Below are 18,800 nucleotides of genomic sequence, written 5' to 3'. Positions count from 1 at the left end.
CCTTGGGTATGAGAGGCAGAGGAGGAAACACATAAACCGACTGGTACACCCACGGTGTCACTAGAGCGTCCACAGCGATCGCCTGAGGGTCCCTTGACCTGGCGCAATATCTTTTTAGCTTTTTGTTGAGGCGGGACGCCATCATGTCCACCTGTGGTCTTTCCCAACGGGTTACCAATATTTGGAAGACTTCTGGATGAAGTCCCCATTCTCCCGGGTGGAGGTCGTGCCTGCTGAGGAAGTCTGCTTCCCAGTTGTCCACTCCCGGAATGAACACTGCTGTCAGTGCTAACACATGATTCTCTGCCCATCGGAGAATCCTTGTGGCTTCTGCCATTGCCCTCCTGCTTCTTGTGCCGCCCTGTCTGTTTACTTGGGCGACCGCCGTGATGTTGTCTGATTGAATCAGCACCGGCCGGTTCTGAAGCAGGGGTCTTGCTTGTCTTGGGGCATTGTAAATGGCCCTTAGCTCCAGAATATTTATGTGAAGCGAAATTTCCTGATTTGACCACAGTCCTTGGAAATTTCTTCCCTGTGTGACTGCACCCCAGCCCCGAAGGCTAGCATCCGTGGTCACCAGGACCCAGTCCTGTATTCCGAATCTGCGGCCCTCTAGTAGATGAGCCCTCTGCAGCCACCACAGCAGCGACACCCTGGTTCTTGCCGACAGGGTTATCCGCTGTTGCATCTGGAGATGGGACCCGGGCCATTTGTCCAACAGGTCCCACTGGAAAGTCCTTGCGTGGAACCTTCCGAATGTAATTGCCTCGTACGAAGCTACCATTTTTCCCAGGACTCTTGTGCATTGATGTACCGACACCTGTCCCGGTTTTAGGATGTCTCTGACTAGAGATGACAACTCCTCGGCTTTTTCCACTGGAAGAAACACTCTTTTCTGGTCTGTGTCCAGAATCATTCCCAGGAACAGAAGACGTTTCGTCGGGACCAGCTGTGACTTTGGAATATTGAGAATCCAGCCGTGCTGTTGTAGCACTTCCCGAGAAAGTGCTACCCCCACTACCAACTGTTCCTTGGACCTCGCCTTTATCAGGAGATCGTCCAAGTACGGGATAATTAAAACTCCCTTCTTGCGAAAGAGTATCATCATTTCGGCCATTACCTTGGTAAAGACCCTCGGTGCCGTGGACAACCCAAACGGCAGCATCTGGAACTGATAGTGACAGTCCTGTACCACAAATCTGAGGTACTCCTGGTGAGGAGGGTAAATGGGGACATGCAGGTACGCACCCTTGATGTCCAGGGAGACCATGTAATCCCCCTCGTCCAGGCTCGCAATAACCGCCCTGAGCGATTCCATCTTGAACTTGAACCTTTTGATGTAAGTGTTCAAGGATTTTAGATTTAAGATGGGTCTCACCGAACCGTCCGGTTTCGGTACCACAAACATTGTGGAATAGTAACCCTTTCCTTGCTGAAGGAGGGGTACCTTGACAATCACTTGCTGTGAATACAGTTTTTGAATAGCCACCAACACCGCCTCCCTGGCAGAGGGAGTTGCCGGTAAGGCAGATTTTAGGAAACGGCGGGGGGGAGACGTCTCGAATTCCAGCCTGTACCCCTGAGATATTACTTGAAAGACCCAGGGATCCACTTGTGAGAGATCCCACTGAGCGCTGAAATTCCTGAGACGGGCCCCCACCGTACCCTGGTCCGCCTGAGCAGCCCCAGCGTCATGCTGTGGACTTACCGGACGCGGGGGAGGACTTCTGCTCTTGGGAACTAGCTGTGTGTTGCAGCTTTTTTCCTCTACCTTTGCCTCTTGGCAGAAAGGATGAGCCTCTAGCCCTCTTGCTTTTCTGGGGCCGAAAGGACTGTACCTGATAATACGGTGCTTTCTTTTGCTGTGGGGCAGCCTGTGGCAAAAAGGTCGATTTCCCAGCAGTAGCTGTGGACACGATGTCACAACTGAGGGCCTGAGCTGACGGGAGGCAGCCTCCGTTGTAGGGGCTGAGATGTAACGGAACCTGGGAGGGTGTATCAGACCCCTAGACATGTAAGTAACATGTAGAAGAACTGCCCGAAGGCGTGACCACGACAACCAGGGTAAAAGTCAATGATGTTTATTTATGACAAACTCCGTAACACAGCAGCAGTAAAAAGAAAACATAAAAATCAGCAGAGGATAAATACAGTTCCTGGGTACTACAGGGTGGCAAGGGCCACAGGGCTCTGGTAGTGAGATAGTTCTTATAATCTTCTAGTTGGAAAGTCCTTACCAGGCCCGACTGTAGCAATGGAGATAGCCCAGGATCGTACCAGCTGGTGTTCCAGGAAAAGCTGGGCTGCTGTGGATAAAACGGCTGCTGTGGGTACTGGCTGGAACCAGACTGATGTTGGCACGGAGTGGATACTGGCTGGAACCAGTTAAATAATAAATGTAGCTTGAGAGCGATGAAATATGAAGTGATGTTTGGAGCTTGAGAGCGGTGAAATAATAATGCCGGTGATAAATGATAATCTGCAGAAAAGGGTACCGGCACTTTAAGAAGAGCTGACCTCTGCTGGAAGCTGAATGCTGAAAGCAGGTGGATCTGTAGCTGGAAGCAGATGAATCCAAATGGATAGGAGAGTCAGTCTACACCGCAGGTGGAATGCTGGTGAGGGTCTCTTTAGTGGAAGTGTGGAGATAGGAGCTGGAACCTGGAAAACAACCACAGGAGAGAGACAAACTGGAACTAGGTTTGACAACCAAAGCACTGACGCCTTCCTTGCTCAGGCACAGATTACTTATACCTGCAGCAAGGAAGGGATTGGCTAGGCAATTATGCAGATTAACATTGCAAACAACAGATTGGTGGAAATGAACAGATGACAGAATCCAAGATGGCTGCGCCCATGCAGACACTTGGAGGGAAGTTTGGTTTGTAATCCATGTGGGAATTAAAACAGTAATGGCGGCGCCGGCCACAGGAGACAGGAGACGCCAGACTGATAAGTGCACATTTAACCACGCGGGCACAGCGGAGGCCGCGGCTGACGTAATCACCACTCTGACATTCTGCATGTAGAAACTCAGGAACAGCGGCGGAGGCCGCGGGAGACGCCATTCCGGATGTAACAGGCGTTGCGGTGACCACGTCTCAGAGTGACAGGAGAGGAGGCAGGAATGTGGACATCAGTATAACAGATGGGATCCGGTCCTGGAACGCTGAGCCAGCCTTAGGAGGCATCTGAAGGGTAAGTAATGGCGTCCAGATACCCGGATCGTGACAGCACCCCCCCCCCCCCCCCCCCCTTTAGGAGTGGCCCCAGGACACTTCTTTGGCTTTTGAGGAAACTTGGAATGGAATCTCCGGACCAAGGCAGGAGCATGGACATCAGAAGCATTGGTCCATGAGCGTTCCTCAGGGCCGTAACCCTTCCAGTCAATAAGATACTGTAATTGACCGTAACGGTGACGTGAGTCCAGGATCTTGGCCACTTCATACTCAACGCCTCGTTGAGTTTGGACTTTCGGAGTTGGAGGAAGTGAGGAATGAAACCGATTCAGGATCAGCGGTTTCAACAGGGAAACATGGAATGTCCTGGGTATTTTTAAGAAGGGAGGTAACTGAAGTCTGTAAGCAACAGGATTGATGACTTGTTCAATTTTGAAAGGACCGATGTAGCGAGGTGCAAACTTCATACTGGGAACTCTTAACCTCAAATTCTTCGTGTATAACCATACCCGATCACCCACCTTGAGAGCAGGAACCGCTTTACGCTTCTTATCCGCAAACCTCTTGTACCTGAACGATGCCTTGAGCAGAGCTGATCGTACACTCTTCCAGATGTTTGCAAACTGATGCAAGGTGATATCTACTGCTGGAACAGAAGTTGCTGGAAGCGGTTGGAATTCAGGAGCTTTAGGGTGGAATCCATAGTTAGTGAAGAATGGTGTAGAAGAAGATGAGGAATGATATTGGTTGTTATGACAGAACTCGGCCCAAGGAAGTAATTGAACCCAGTCATCTTGAGAGGAAGACACATAGATGCGGAGGAAGGCCTCCAAGTCCTGATTTACCCTCTCAGTTTGACCATTGGTCTGAGGATGGTAGGCCGTGGAAAACTTAAGTTTGACTTGGAGGACTTGACATAAACTTCGCCGGAATTTGGCAGTGAATTGGACTCCTCGATCTGAGATAATTTCTTCAGGAAGACCGTGGAGTCGGAAGATCTCTTGTATGAACACTTGAGCCAACTTGGAAGCTGACGGAAGACCGGTAAGAGGAATGAAGTGTGCCATCTTGGTGAACCGGTCAACTACCACCCAGATGGTAATGAACTTGTTGCACATAGGTAAGTCTGTAATGAAATCCATCGACAAATGGGTCCATGGTCGACGGGGAACGGATAATGGAACCAGTTGCCCCGCAGGCGACTGGCGGGATACTTTATGTTGGGCACACTTTGGGCAAGATGCAATAAACTCCATGACGTCCTTTTTCAGAGTTGGCCACCAATAGGACCTAGAGATAAACTCCAGGGTTTTTTGGATACCTGTATGTCCGGCAAAACGGGAAGCATGGGCCCAATGCATGAGCTTCTTCCTTAGCACCGGCTTCACAAAACTTTTCCCTGGTGGGGGCGTAGAGTCCATCCCTACCGTGGAGAATGCCAACGGATTGATAATAGGACGCTTGTCTGAAGACTCTGACTCATTTTCTTGCTCCCATGAGCGGGAAAGGGCATCGGCCTTGCGATTCTGAGAGCCCGGACAGAACTGGAGTTTAAAGTCGAACCTGGAAAAGAAAAGTGCCCATCTGGCCTGACGAGGGTTGAGACATTGTGCGCCTTTCAGATATAAAAGGTTCTTGTGGTCTGTAAGTATGGTGATTGAATGAGAAGCTCCCTCCAACAGATATCTCCACTCCTCTAGAGCGAGCTTGATGGCTAGCAACTCCTGGTCGCCAATGGCATAGTTGCGCTCCGCTGGGGAGAACTTCCGGGAGAAGAAACTGCAAGGATGTAAATGGCCATCTTTAGCCCTCTGAGATAACACCGGGTATCGGCCAATTCTGGATTGCTTGTAGTTTCTCAGGATCCATCTCTAGTCCGGAACTGGACACAATGTAACCTAGAAACGGAATGGACTTGACTTCAAACAAGACGCATTTCTCTAATTTGCAATAGAGATGATTGACACGGAGACGGGACAGAACCTCTTTTACCCAAAAACGATGTTCCTCTAAATTGTTGGCAAAAATGAGGATATCATCTAGATAGACCACGACATGATGGTATAAAATGTCTCTGAAGATCTCATTGACAAAATGCTGGAAGACAGCTGGAGCATTGCTCAATCCGAAGGGCATGACGAGGTACTCATAATGTCCGTCACGGGTGTTAAAGGCGGTCTTCCACTCGTCACCCTCACGGATCCGGATGAGATTGTATGCACCTCTCAAGTCCAGCTTTGTGAAGATGGTAGCTCCGCTAACTCTATCAAAGAGCTCAGTAATCAGGGGTAGTGGATAGCGGTTCTTGATGGTAATGTCGTTCAGACCTCTGTAGTCGATGCACGGCCGCAGACCACCATCTTTTTTCTTTACGAAATAGAAGCCTGCGCCGGCTGGAGAGGAGGAAGGTCGAATAAACCCCTTTGCTAGGTTCTCTTTAATGTATTCCTCCATAGAATGCGTCTCAGGCAGAGACAACGGGTAAGTTCGGCCTCGAGGTGGAACCTTCCCTGGAACGAGATCAATCGGGCAGTCCCATTCTCTATGAGGAGGAAGGATATCAGCAGAAGCTTTACTGAACACATCCGTGAAATCTTGAAATGGAGGAGGTGGAACATCAGACGACCTGGGGGAGGAAGAACAGACAGGCAATACTTTAAACAAACATGTCTCAGCACAGGAGGGACCCCATGCCAGAATCTGCGTAGTCGTCCAATCAATAGATGGATTGTGAAGACGGAGCCATGGAAGGCCCAGGACCACAGGATGTGTGGCTCTTGGAATCACTAAAAAAGAAATAAATTCGGAATGAAGAACTCCCACTCTCAGACGAACTGGTAGAGTCCTTAGAGAAATAACTGCATCAAAAATCTTGCTGCCATCCACGGCAGTTAAGGAGATGGACGAAGGAAGTCTCTCGGGGGGTAGGGACCACCGTTTAACATAGGCTTCGGTAATAAAGTTCCCAGCTGCTCCGGAATCAAGGAGGGCAATGACGTTCCGATAACGATACCCGGATCGTGACACACGAGGTCCGAAAGACCATCCCCAAACAGTTCCACCCCCTTATAGGGCAAAACTTCCATGTGCCGTTTCGAGTCGGCATCGCCAGACCATTGCCGAGTCCATAACCCCCTTCTGGCGGCAATGGACATAGCGCTTATTTTTGATGCCAGCCGGCAAATATCCCTCTGTGCATTACGCATGTATAAGACTGCATCTTTTATATGCTCAATCGTCAGCAAAATATTGTCCCTATCCATGGTATCAATATTATCCGACAGGGAATCGGACCACGCAGCAGCAGCACTGCACATCCAAGCTGATGCAATAGCTGGTCGCAATATAATGCCCGTGTGTGTGTAAATAGCTTTTAGGGTAGTTTCCTGCTTCCTATCAGCAGGTTCCTTCAGGGCGGCCGTATCCGGAGACGGTAGTGCCACCTTCTTTGATAAGCGTGTCAGCGCCTTATCTACCCTAGGGGGTGTTTCCCAACGTGACCTATCCTCTGGCGGGAAAGGGTACGCTGCCAATAACCGTTTAGAAATTATCAATTTCTTATCGGGGGAAGTCCACGCTTCCTCACACACCTCATTTAATTCCTCAGATGCAGGAAAAACTACAGGTAGCTTTTTCTCACCAAACATAATACCCTTTTTTGTGGTACCTGGGGTATTATCAGAAATGTGTAAAACATTTTTCATTGCCTCAATCATGTAACGGGTGGACCTATTGGAGGGTACACTAGTCTCATCGTCGTCGACCAGCAGCCCTAAGGAGACCATCTGCTGAGAAGGAAGCAGAATGGATATTTATGTAGTTCATGACCCAACTGTGAAATTCCAAGGTCAGGGCTGTTTCTCACTCATAGGCCTTAAACAAGTAGCTAGGTCTTGATCAGACCTCAGGAGGCTAGCATGAACTTGGTTAATAACGTTAGTGCTAGTAATTAGCTGAAATTTTGAACAGAAAATGATGGGACGGTGAAGACACTGGTGTCCCTTTCTACCTAACATACAATGTTTCCTTAATGTCCATGAACTCCTCCTGCTCCATGCTTTTGCTGGCAGACCTCACAGACTCCATCTTCAGCTTTTCCACTTGAAGCTGGACCTTCAGAAAGAGAATACAAACCCAACTCCCTTGGTCTTCCAGAACTTTGAACCACTAGTTCTTTGGAAAGTAAAGACTGAATCTTTCTTTAGACCTGAAAGGCATTGCTTGGTCTTCAGCAAAACTAACGGTTAAACTGGGGATCTATCTGGATCAATGATGCATCCTCATGGAATGATTCCTCTCCCCAGATATCTGTGGTGAAATCACATCCTCAACACTGGAAGAGAAGCAGATGGGCTTCTACCACAGGAGCTCCTGGGCAGGTATCCTGTCAGTCATGTGGCTTGGATGCATAACACCTCACGCATGCTGGCCTCGAGAAGGAGCAGAGGTCTGACTCTACTTCCCATAGGAAGAAAAGGACATTTTAGAATGGGAGAATTACCAGAGAGAAACTTTCCTACTGTGGCCATAGAAATAATCTTGTCCAACTCCGAGCTGACAATAACCTCTCCCAAGCAGGGCAGGGACTTAAGATCCTTTTTGGTCTCCACATCTGCCTCGCAGGTTCTAAGCCAGAAGACACAGTATGCAGAGGCTAATGAGAATGCCCTTGACAAGGTCCATCCCAAAGTATTAAAAAGACTTCTATATCTACTCTACCAGGGTCAGCGATTCTAATCTGGTGCTTCCTGATATTAACCCCCCCCCCCCCCCCCCCCACCCCCAATAGCAACAGCCATCCTCCATCGCATTTCCCTTGCAGTGTTCGGAGTGGTGGTGGTGGTCTTGCGACCTACAGGACAATCTGCCTTCGTCAGAGATTCCCATTTTACTGCACCACTCATAGGGACTGTAAAGAGACATAGCTTCCATAACTCCTTAAACCTATGATCAAGCTTTGCACAAAAGGTCTTCTAACTGAGGGGGGAGAACAATAAGTTTTCAGAAATCTGATTCCCCCACTGTTCATTTCCTGACGCCGGCTCACACTAAACCTCCAGTCTCTGCGTCCTGCTGGAGCCCTCTCTAGCTGCCTTTCCTACCTCCTGGGAGGTGAGCTGCCGGACTTTTCACTTGTACTGTCAGGGGCTGTCGGTGGAATCGGATATCCTTTTAAGGGAGACCACTCCTGACCTTGCACTGACAGAGCCCAGAGTGACTGTTCAGATGCCGCAGGTGTGTGTGTTCAAAGGGTGTTGCCCTGTAGCTCCTGAGGGACAGGTGAAGGAGGAAGGTTACCTGCTCTGTTCCTTTGCATTTGCGATGAGTGGGTTTGTCAGTTTCCAAGAAGGTGGTGCTGAACACAGAAGCCCCCAAACACCTGGAATTTTAAAAGAGCCCAACCTCCAGCAGTGCACTCTATGCCCCCATTAGGATGAATGACAAAGTTATTTAATTATGCATGTGTAACTGCGCAAATGAGATGGATCTTCCCAGGAATAAGTGTTCCGCAGTCTCCTACACTGAGTAGTCTGTCAGGCCAGTGCCAAACGCTTCTTGTGCATCGGAGATGTCTCAGATATGTGCAGAAGGGCATTGGGCACCGGAGGTATCTCATGCGCAGAAGGGCAGTGGGCAACGGAGGGGTCTCAGATATGTGCAAGAGGGGTGTTGGGCACTGGAGGTATCTCAGAACACCCCTTCTCCACAAATCAAAGATCTAGACTCCGCGTGTCCTTTGCAATATTTTTAAACACTTTTTAATTACCCATTATAGTTCTTGGTTTGTATTACAGGACAGGCTTTATAAAAGTCAGTGACTGCATGTAAGGACACGTCTGTACAGTATTTGCATGTAATAAACAGAATGGGGTAATGTCACAAAGGTGCTTTAGGTGTGGCATATGTATACACAGTTATCCTTCCTGTCCCCAGTGCCCTGACTCGCAGGAATCCCCCCCTAGGTGGCGCTACATGGAGCAGTGAGACAGTAGCCCTACTAGCATGTAGTTGCTGTGTTAGCAACATGCACTGTTACATGGCAAGGCAGCACAAGATGTAACACAAAGGCAGAAAAGTGGCACTTACTGATGGATGTTAGGAAGAAGCTCAGACTATGGTGGAAGGACTGAGGGAAATGTGACGTGGGTTCTGGGGAGAGATGCAGTCATTAGTGAGAGGTTAGGATTTAGCACCTGCAATAAAAAGCATCCAATCAGGAGATGTTCACACTCAGTCGCCGGGGCGTGAGGGCTGGTCGCACAGAGTCACAGCCGCCTGGGCGTGAGGGCTGGTCGCACAGAGTCACAGCCGCCGGGGCGTGAGGGCTGGTCGCACAGAGTCACAGCCGCCGGGGACCGTGAGCGCTGGTCGCAGAGTTACAGCCGCGGGGACCGTGAGCGCTGTTCGCACAGAGTCACAGCCGCCGGGGACTGTGAGCGCTGGTCGCACAGAGTCACAGCCGCCGGGGACTTGTGCACTGGTGCACAGAGTCACAGCCGCCGGGGACTTGTGCACTGGTGCACAGAGTCACAGCCGCCGGGGACTTGAGCGTTGGTCGCACAGAGTCACAGCTGCCGGGGACTTGTGCACTGGTGCAGAGAGTCACAGCCGCCGGGGACTTGAGCGCTGGTCGCACAGAGTCACAGCCGCCGGGGACTTGAGCACTGGTGCACAGAGTCACAGCCGCCGGGGACTTGAGCGCTGGTGCACAGAGTCACAGCCGCCGGGGACTTGAGCGCTGGTGCACAGAGTCACAGCCGCCGGGGACGTGAGCGCTGGTCACACAGAGTCACAGCCGCCAGGGGAGTGAGTGATGGTCGCACAGAGTCACAGCCATCGGGGACGTGAGCGATAGTCGCACAGAGTCACACCCGCCGGGGACGTGAGCGCTGATCGCAGAGTCACAGCCGCCGTGAGCGCTGATCGCACAGAGTCACAGCCGCCAGGGGAGTGAGCGCTGATCGCACAGGGTCACAGCCAACACCTCAAGAAAATATTTCAACTTGTCAAAAGGAAAAACAAAAAAGTCTAATTTTCATTGCTCTTTCTGTAAATTCAGGGAACAGAGAACGGACAAACATAATTAGTGTATATTAATAGTATTATAATCGCACAATGGGGTTGATTCAATTTGTCAACTTATGAATAGCGCCGGGAATTAGCTCCCGACGCTATTCAATTCAGCTCCAGTTAAGTCGGCGATGTCCCGTTCTCGCCGACTAAACAGGTTGAATTGTCGGGAGAACGGGCATTCTCCGACTTATCGGGGGAAGTCCACGCTTCCTCACACACCTCATTTAATTCCTCAGATCAGGGAAAACTACAGGTAGCTTTTTCTCACCAAACATAATACCCTTTTTTGTGGTACCTGGGGTATTATCAGAAATGTGTAAAACATTTTTCATTGCCTCAATCATGTAACGGGTGGACCTATTGGAGGGTACACTAGTCTCATCGTCGTCGACCAGCAGCCCTAAGGAGACCATCTGCTGAGAAGGAAGCAGAATGGATATTTATGTAGTTCATGACCCAACTGTGAAATTCCAAGGTCAGGGCTGTTTCTCACTCATAGGCCTTAAACAAGTAGCTAGGTCTTGATCAGACCTCAGGAGGCTAGCATGAACTTGGTTAATAACGTTAGTGCTAGTAATTAGCTGAAATTTTGAACAGAAAATGATGGGACGGTGGAGACACTGGTGTCCCTTTCTACCTAACATACAATGTTTCCTTAATGTCCATGAACTCCTCCTGCTCCATGCTTTTGCTGGCAGACCTCACAGACTCCATCTTCAGCTTTTCCACTTGAAGCTGGACCTTCAGAAAGAGAATACAAACCCAACTCCCTTGGTCTTCCAGAACTTTGAACCACTAGTTCTTTGGAAAGTAAAGACTGAATCTTTCTTTAGACCTGAAAGGCATTGCTTGGTCTTCAGCGAAACTAACGGTTAAACTGGGGATCTATCTGGATCAATGATGCATCCTCATGGAATGATTCCTCTCCCCAGATATCTGTGGTGAAATCACATCCTCAACACTGGAAGAGAAGCAGATGGGCTTCTACCACAGGAGCTCCTGGGCAGGTATCCTGTCAGTCATGTGGCTTGGATGCATAACACCTCACGCATGCTGGCCTCGAGAAGGAGCAGAGGTCTGACTCTACTTCCCATAGGAAGAAAAGGACATTTTAGAATGGGAGAATTACCAGAGAGAAACTTTCCTACTGTGGCCATAGAAATAATCTTGTCCAACTCCGAGCTGACAATAACCTCTCCCAAGCAGGGCAGGGACTTAAGATCCTTTTTGGTCTCCACATCTGCCTCGCAGGTTCTAAGCCAGAAGACACAGTATGCAGAGGCTAATGAGAATGCCCTTGACAAGGTCCATCCCAAAGTATTAAAAAGACTTCTATATCTACTCTACCAGGGTCAGCGATTCTAATCTGGCGCTTCCTGATATTAAACCCCCGCCACCCCCCCCCCCCCCCACCCCCAATAGCAACAGCCATCCTCCATCGCATTTCCCTTGCAGTGTTCGGAGTGGTGGTGGTGGTCTTGCGACCTACAGGACAATCTGCCTTCGTCAGAGATTCCCATTTTACTGCACCACTCATAGGGACTGTAAAGAGACATAGCTTCCATAACTCCTTAAACCTATGATCAAGCTTTGCACAAAAGGTCTTCTAACTGAGGGGGGAGAACAATAAGTTTTCAGAAATCTGATTCCCCCACTGTTCATTTCCTGACGCCGGCTCACACTAAACCTCCAGTCTCTGCGTCCTGCTGGAGCCCTCTCTAGCTGCCTTTCCTACCTCCTGGGAGGTGAGCTGCCGGACTTTTCACTTGTACTGTCAGGGGCTGTTGGTGGAATCGGATATCCTTTTAAGGGAGACCACTCCTGACCTTGCACTGACAGAGCCCAGACTGACTGTTCAGATGCCGCAGGTGTGTGTGTTCAAAGGGTGTTGCCCTGTAGCTCCTGAGGGACAGGTGAAGGAGGAAGGTTACCTGCTCTGTTCCTTTGCATTTGCGATGAGTGGGTTTGTCAGTTTCCAAGAAGGTGGTGCTGAACACAGAAGCCCCCAAACACCTGGAATTTTAAAAGAGCCCAACCTCCAGCAGTGCACTCTATGCCCCCATTAGGATGAATGACAAAGTTATTTAATTATGCATGTGTAACTGCGCAAATGAGATGGATCTTCCCAGGAATAAGTGTTCCGCAGTCTCCTACACTGAGTAGTCTGTCAGGCCAGTGCCAAACGCTTCTTGTGCATCGGAGATGTCTCAGATATGTGCAGAAGGGCATTGGGCACCGGAGGTATCTCATGCGCAGAAGGGCAGTGGGCAACGGAGGGGTCTCAGATATGTGCAAGAGGGGTGTTGGGCACTGGAGGTATCTCAGAACACCCCTTCTCCACAAATCAAAGATCTAGACTCCGCGTGTCCTTTGCAATATTTTTAAACACTTTTTAATTAACCATTATAGTTCTTGGTTTGTATTACAGGACAGGCTTTATAAAAGTCAGTGACTGCATGTAAGGACACGTCTGTACAGTATTTGCATGTAATAAACAGAATGGGGTAATGTCACAAAGGTGCTTTAGGTGTGGCATATGTATACACAGTTATCCTTCCTGTCCCCAGTGCCCTGACTCGCAGGAATCCCCCCCTAGGTGGCGCTACATGGAGCAGTGAGACAGTAGCCCTACTAGCATGTAGCTGCTGTGTTAGCAGCATGCACACACACATGCACTGTTACATGGCAAGGCAGCACAAGATGTAACACAAAGGCAGAAAAGTGGCACTTACTGATGGATGTTAGGAAGAAGCTCAGACTATGGTGGAAGGACTGAGGGAAATGTGACGTGGGTTCTGGGGAGAGATGCAGTCATTAGTGAGAGGTTAGGATTTAGCACCTGCAATAAAAAGCATCCAATCAGGAGATGTTCACACTCAGTCGCCGGGGCGTGAGGGCTGGTCGCACAGAGTCACAGCCGCCTGGGCGTGAGGGCTGTTCGCACAGAGTCACAGCCGCCGGGGCGTGAGGGCTGGTCGCACAGAGTCACAGCCGCCGGGGACTGTGAGCGCTGGTCGCAGAGTTACAGCCGCAGGGACCGTGAGCGCTGTTCGCACAGAGTCACAGCCGCCGGGGACTGTGAGCGCTGGTCGCACAGAGTCACAGCCGCCGGGGACTTGTGCACTGGTGCACAGAGTCACAGCCGCCGGGGACTTGTGCACTGGTGCACAGAGTCACAGCCGCCGGGGACTTGAGCGTTGGTCGCACAGAGTCACAGCTGCCGGGGACTTGTGCACTGGTGCAGAGAGTCACAGCCGCCGGGGACTTGAGCGCTGGTCGCACAGAGTCACAGCCGCCGGGGACTTGAGCACTGGTGCACAGAGTCACAGCCGCCGGGGACTTGAGCGCTGGTGCACAGAGTCACAGCCGCCGGGGACGTGAGCGCTGGTCGCACAGAGTCACAGCCACCAGGGGAGTGAGTGATGGTCGCACAGAGTCACAGCCATCGGGGACGTGAGCGATAGTCGCACAGAGTCACACCCGCCGGGGACGTGAGCGCTGATCGCAGAGTCACAGCCGCCGTGAGCGCTGATCGCACAGAGTCACAGCCGCCAGGGGAGTGAGCGCTCATCGCACAGAGTCACAGCCAACACCTCAAGAAAATATTTCAACTTGTCAAAAGGAAAAACAAAAAAGTCTAATTTTCATTGCTCTTTCTGTAAATTCAGGGAACAGAGAACGGACAAAGATAATTAGTGTATATTAATAGTATTATAATCGCACAATGGGGTTGATTCAATTTGTCAACTTATGAATAGCGCCGGGAATTAGCTCCCGGCGCTATTCAATTCAGCTCCAGTTAAGTCGGCGATGTCCCGTTCTCGCCGACTAAACAGGTTGAATTGTCGGGAGAACGGGCATTCTCCGACTTAACTCCCCGGCGCGAGGCTGATTCCCGATAGAATCAGCCTCGCGCCGGCTGCGAGGCAGCACTTTTGTCGGGTTTCTTCTCTCATCCCCCGGGGATGAGAGAAGAATTCCCGACAATTGCGGGTAACTAGCAGCTGAATTGAATAGCGTCGGGACCTAATTCCCGGCTTTATTCATAAGTTGCCGAATTGAATTGACCCCAATGTCTCATTAATATAAAAAAGTGTAAACTTTAATACGTTTATCTATATGTAATAGAAGTGGATACATAACATCAGGTAACAGCGCTGATCATAGTTCATTAGAAACCCACCGATGGCTACAGGCGGCTGGGGTGCAGGTAATAGGCTCTTGTACCTTTCCCAAGTATCCAGGCAGCAGTCAGTGGTACCAGGATAATAAGTAGCAGGTTATAATTACTCAGACACTTATCAGTAAAGTTGTATGTTGTTAATGAAACTTGTTTTATTCCAGCGTGTAAAACATTAATCTAGATTTAATAAGTGGACGCTTCCTCTATTAGTGTATAACAACCATACTCTCCCCACCGGGGTTACTCATGCAGCCTCAACGTCCTGTGTACCTTACTGCCAGCAGCAGAACGTCTCTGCAACCCCATCGTCCTAAATACCATACTGCCAGCAGCAGAACGGCTCTGCAACCTCATCGTCCTAAATACCATACTGCCAGCAGCAGAACGGCTCTGCAACCTCATCGTCCTGTGTACCTTACTGTCAGCCGCAGAACGGCTCTGCAACCCCATCGTCCTGTGTACCTTACTGTCAGCCGCAGAACGGCTCTGCAACACCATCGTCCTAAATACCATACTGCCAGCAGCAGAACGGCTCTGCAACCCCATCGTCCTAAATACCATACTGCCAGCAGCAGAACGGCTCTGCAGCCCCATCGTCCTAAATACCATACTGCCAGCAGCAGAACGGCTCTGCAACCCCATCGTCCTAAATACCATACTGCCAGCCACAGAACGGCTCTACAAACTCATCGTCCTGTGTACCTTACTGCCAGCCACAGAACGGCTCTGCAACCCAATCGTCCTGTGTACCTTACTGCCAGCCACAGAACGGCTCTGCAACCCCATCGTCCTAAATACCATACTTCCAGCAGCAGAACAGCTCTGCAACCCCATCGTCCTAAATAACATACTGCCAGCAGCAGAACGGCTCTGCAACCCCATCGTCCTAAATACCATACTGCCAGCCTCAGAACAGCTCTGCAACCCCATCGTCCTAAATACCATACTGCCAGCAGCAGAACGGCTCTGCAACCCCATCGTCCTAAATACCATACTGCCAGCAGCAGAATGGCTCTGCAACCCCATCGTCCTAAATACCATACTGCCAACAGCAGAACGGCTCTGCAACCTCATCATCCTGTGTACCATACTGCCAGCCTCAGAACGGCTCTGCAACCTCATCGTCCTGTGTACGTTACTGTCAGCCGCAGAACAGCTCTGCAACACCATCGTCCTGTGTACCATCCTGCCATCCACAAAACGGCTCTGCAATCTCATCGTCCTGTGTATCTTACTGCCAGCCACAGAACGGCTCTGCAACCTCATCGTTCTGCATACCATACTGCCAGCCACAAAACGGCTCTGCAACCCAATCGTCCTGTGTACCTTACTGCCAGCCGCATGGATGTAACAGTCACAGAACAGCTCAGCAATCAATGTAAAGTGCTCATAACCCTAACAGGAGCCCCAGGAAGCGCTGACACAGGGGCAGGGCGGCTGCACAACGCCTTCTGTACAGATCACGTGTAAGACACAAATCATGGGCAGAACTGCTCCACATTCATGAAAAGTTACTACATAGTGAAACATAATATTTGACGGCAGATAAGAACCACTTGGCCCATCTAGTCTGCCCTAAAATAAGGTTAAACCTTCCTAATAGTGATTGGATGATGTAATGAAATTCTAGTCATGATTGGTCAAGACCATGGGTCCTCAACCCGCGGCCCTCCAGCTGCCGCGGAACCACACAGCCCCGCATTCCCCACCACAGCCCTGCTATTAAAACTGAGGCAGAGCATGCTGGGATGTGCAGCCCCCACAACAGCCAGAGGGCCCGCAGGCCGAAGACGCATGGTCAAGACACTTAAGTTGTGCAACCTACTTCGTGGCTAATTGAACCTGCCCCGAAGACTCTTTGGTGGCTCCCTACACCTGCGTCTTATTTTACCTCCCCAGAACTGACAGCGACTCATAAAAAATATAACCACATGGTCTGATTAGGGTTATTGATGATTTTATTAGAAGGATATTAAATATTGGAAATAGGCTGATGCCGCGATAGAAATAGTAGGCTTATTTACACATGAAAACAATACTGATGGCCAAGAAGAATAATAATGGGGGTAATTCCAAGTTGATCGCAGCAGGATTTTTGATAGCAATTGGGCAAAACCATGTGCACTGCAGGGGAGGCAGATATAACATGTGCAGAAAGAGTTAGATTTGGGTGGGTTATTTTATTTCTGTGCAGGGTAAATATTGGCTGCTTTATTTTTACACTGCAAATTAGATTGCAGATTGAACACACCACACCCAAATCTAACTCTCTCTGCAAATGTTATATCTGCCTCCCCTGCAGTGCACATGATTTTGCCCAATTGCTAACAAAAATCCTGCTGCGATCAGCTTGGAATTACCCCCAATGTGCACATTTCTAATTCACACTTTACCTCAAACTAATATTTAGCTAATATATTAGTAAGGGCTGTGAATGAGGCAAAACCTATGGGGATTTTTAATGCATACCTAGTGGAAATATGTTTTTAATTCACAATAATATTAACAATACTAATCCCCTATCTCAGAATACTTTCCTTTTTTTTTTTTGCTCTTGACCTGATTTTCCTTATTGTGAGGTGCCCACCCTGATAGTATCTTATATTTGCGCACGTCGGGAGTGATAGGAAGTAGAGGAATAGTAGTGTATACTGTATGATAAGATTATATGGTACTTCAGTGTTTTAGTCCTTTTCCTAAACACAGGTCCTGCAGGCATCTGTAACTGCCTCCTGCATGCATTGTGATGTCAGTGTGATGTCACAATCTCCCTGTGATGTCACCATTACCCTGCCGCCCTATGTAAGGCATGCCCGGGCAGCTGCCAGCCACTTTGTGGTGGTAGCTTCTATCACTACATTGACTCCTCGTGAGTTCTTGTCCTTTATTTGGATAAACCTTTAACTAGTGACTTCTGATACAGATTTCACAACCACTGGGGGTACCAACTTCAGGTATCCACTTTTAGCCGTGCACGCAGACTGCACACCTGATATGAGCTTGACGACCATGCAGCCCTCCAGAGACAACACCGAGATGCTGCTTTATGAACTGAAGCTCCTCTACTCTCCAGTGATGATAGAATGTATTCCAGAGATCATCGCTGCTATGCCGCTGGAGAAACTTCTGCAGAAGATCGGCAGGATAAACGCTTTCCTGAGAGAGGGATCGCCCATTACTGAATCGCACCGGCTGATCTTTGCATTTCTGCGCCAAGCGTTGGAGGCGAGGATGGATGTGAGCAGCGCATTCACCGATATGCTTCCCGTTATTGTAAAGACCATGATTTGGGCAGAGCATGATAAGGTCACTTGGCTTTCAGCCAGCAAACTACTGTACCTGTTAGCCAGGGACCACATGGAGACCACTATAATGGAGCTAGAGACTACCCTACTGGTCCGCGGTAACTGCCCACGGCGCTCTGTATTTACCACGCTAGCTGCAATACTGACATATCCCACCGTGCCATTTGATCACAAGGTCTATGTGTTACATGAGGTATGTTCAGCGATGGAAGCCATAACTCACCCCGGCACCCAGACGACTGTTTCAATGCTCATTAATAACGCTGCTGTGGCTTTTGGAAGTAGTGCGATGCAAGATCCGGATATCAGAGGATTGTTTACACAAGCCTGCACTACGCTCGCCAAGTGGGAGACCCTAAACCGGGATGGTGCTGTGGCGGTTGCCGACCTAATCACAGCCATCATAGGCCAAGTGAACACCTTACTGGCCGACGGTCTGCAGGGAACCAAGGCGACAACAGTCTCTTTTGGAGATGGTGAAATATACAGTGAACATCTAAAAGGCATTCCGTGGCATGAATACACTGAAAACGTTGTTGAACATCTTGCCGAGACCGGGGACTTGAAAGAAGTTGTGAGTCTGCTCAGGCCACTCTGTAAGTCGCCTGATATCCAGAGCAGATACACCTGTGTCACAGTATTTACATCTCTTGTGACATTTCCTGAATGTGTCAATGGGGGCCTACTTAACTTGGTTCTTGGCGACATCCTACTCATCATGGATGGCGCAGATAACTATGCAAGCCAGGAAGTTCTACAGTTCATTGAGATCTTCACATGCTTCTACCCTAAAGAGGCAAAGAAGTACCGGAATGCCTTTATGCAGCCACTCCTCCGTATGCTCAAAGAAAAAGAACATCAAACATTGGTTCCGGTCATCCTGAAGACCTTGGTGACCGTTATCCAACTGAGCAAGAAGAAAACTTGGTACAAGTATAATGAGACCCTCAGCCACATCGTAGCAGAGTATCTATGGCAAGACAACCGTGACATCCAGCTACAGGCAACTAGACTGTTTGGGGAGCTTGTTCAGCGATGCAGAGTGTTTCCCTACAGTCC

General features: G+C 49.5%; 1 protein-coding gene across 1 annotated transcript in view; it reads right to left on the bottom strand.

Moving 5' to 3' along the window:
* Nucleotides 1–12,989: 12,989 nt before the first annotated feature.
* LOC134969570 (puratrophin-1-like) overlaps nucleotides 12,990–18,800 on the bottom strand; it is a 42,403-nt gene continuing 36,592 nt past the window's right edge. The window contains 1 exon segment of the mRNA XM_063945607.1: nucleotides 12,990–13,048. Coding sequence (XP_063801677.1) covers nucleotides 13,007–13,048 — 42 coding nt within the window. The 3' untranslated portion in view covers nucleotides 12,990–13,006.

The sequence above is a fragment of the Pseudophryne corroboree genome, chromosome 11 (genome assembly GCF_028390025.1).
Source record: "Pseudophryne corroboree isolate aPseCor3 chromosome 11, aPseCor3.hap2, whole genome shotgun sequence".
NCBI lineage: Eukaryota > Metazoa > Chordata > Amphibia > Anura > Myobatrachidae > Pseudophryne > Pseudophryne corroboree.
Note: the sequence above shows the minus strand (reverse complement) of the source record. Positions and strands in the feature narration are given on the sequence as shown.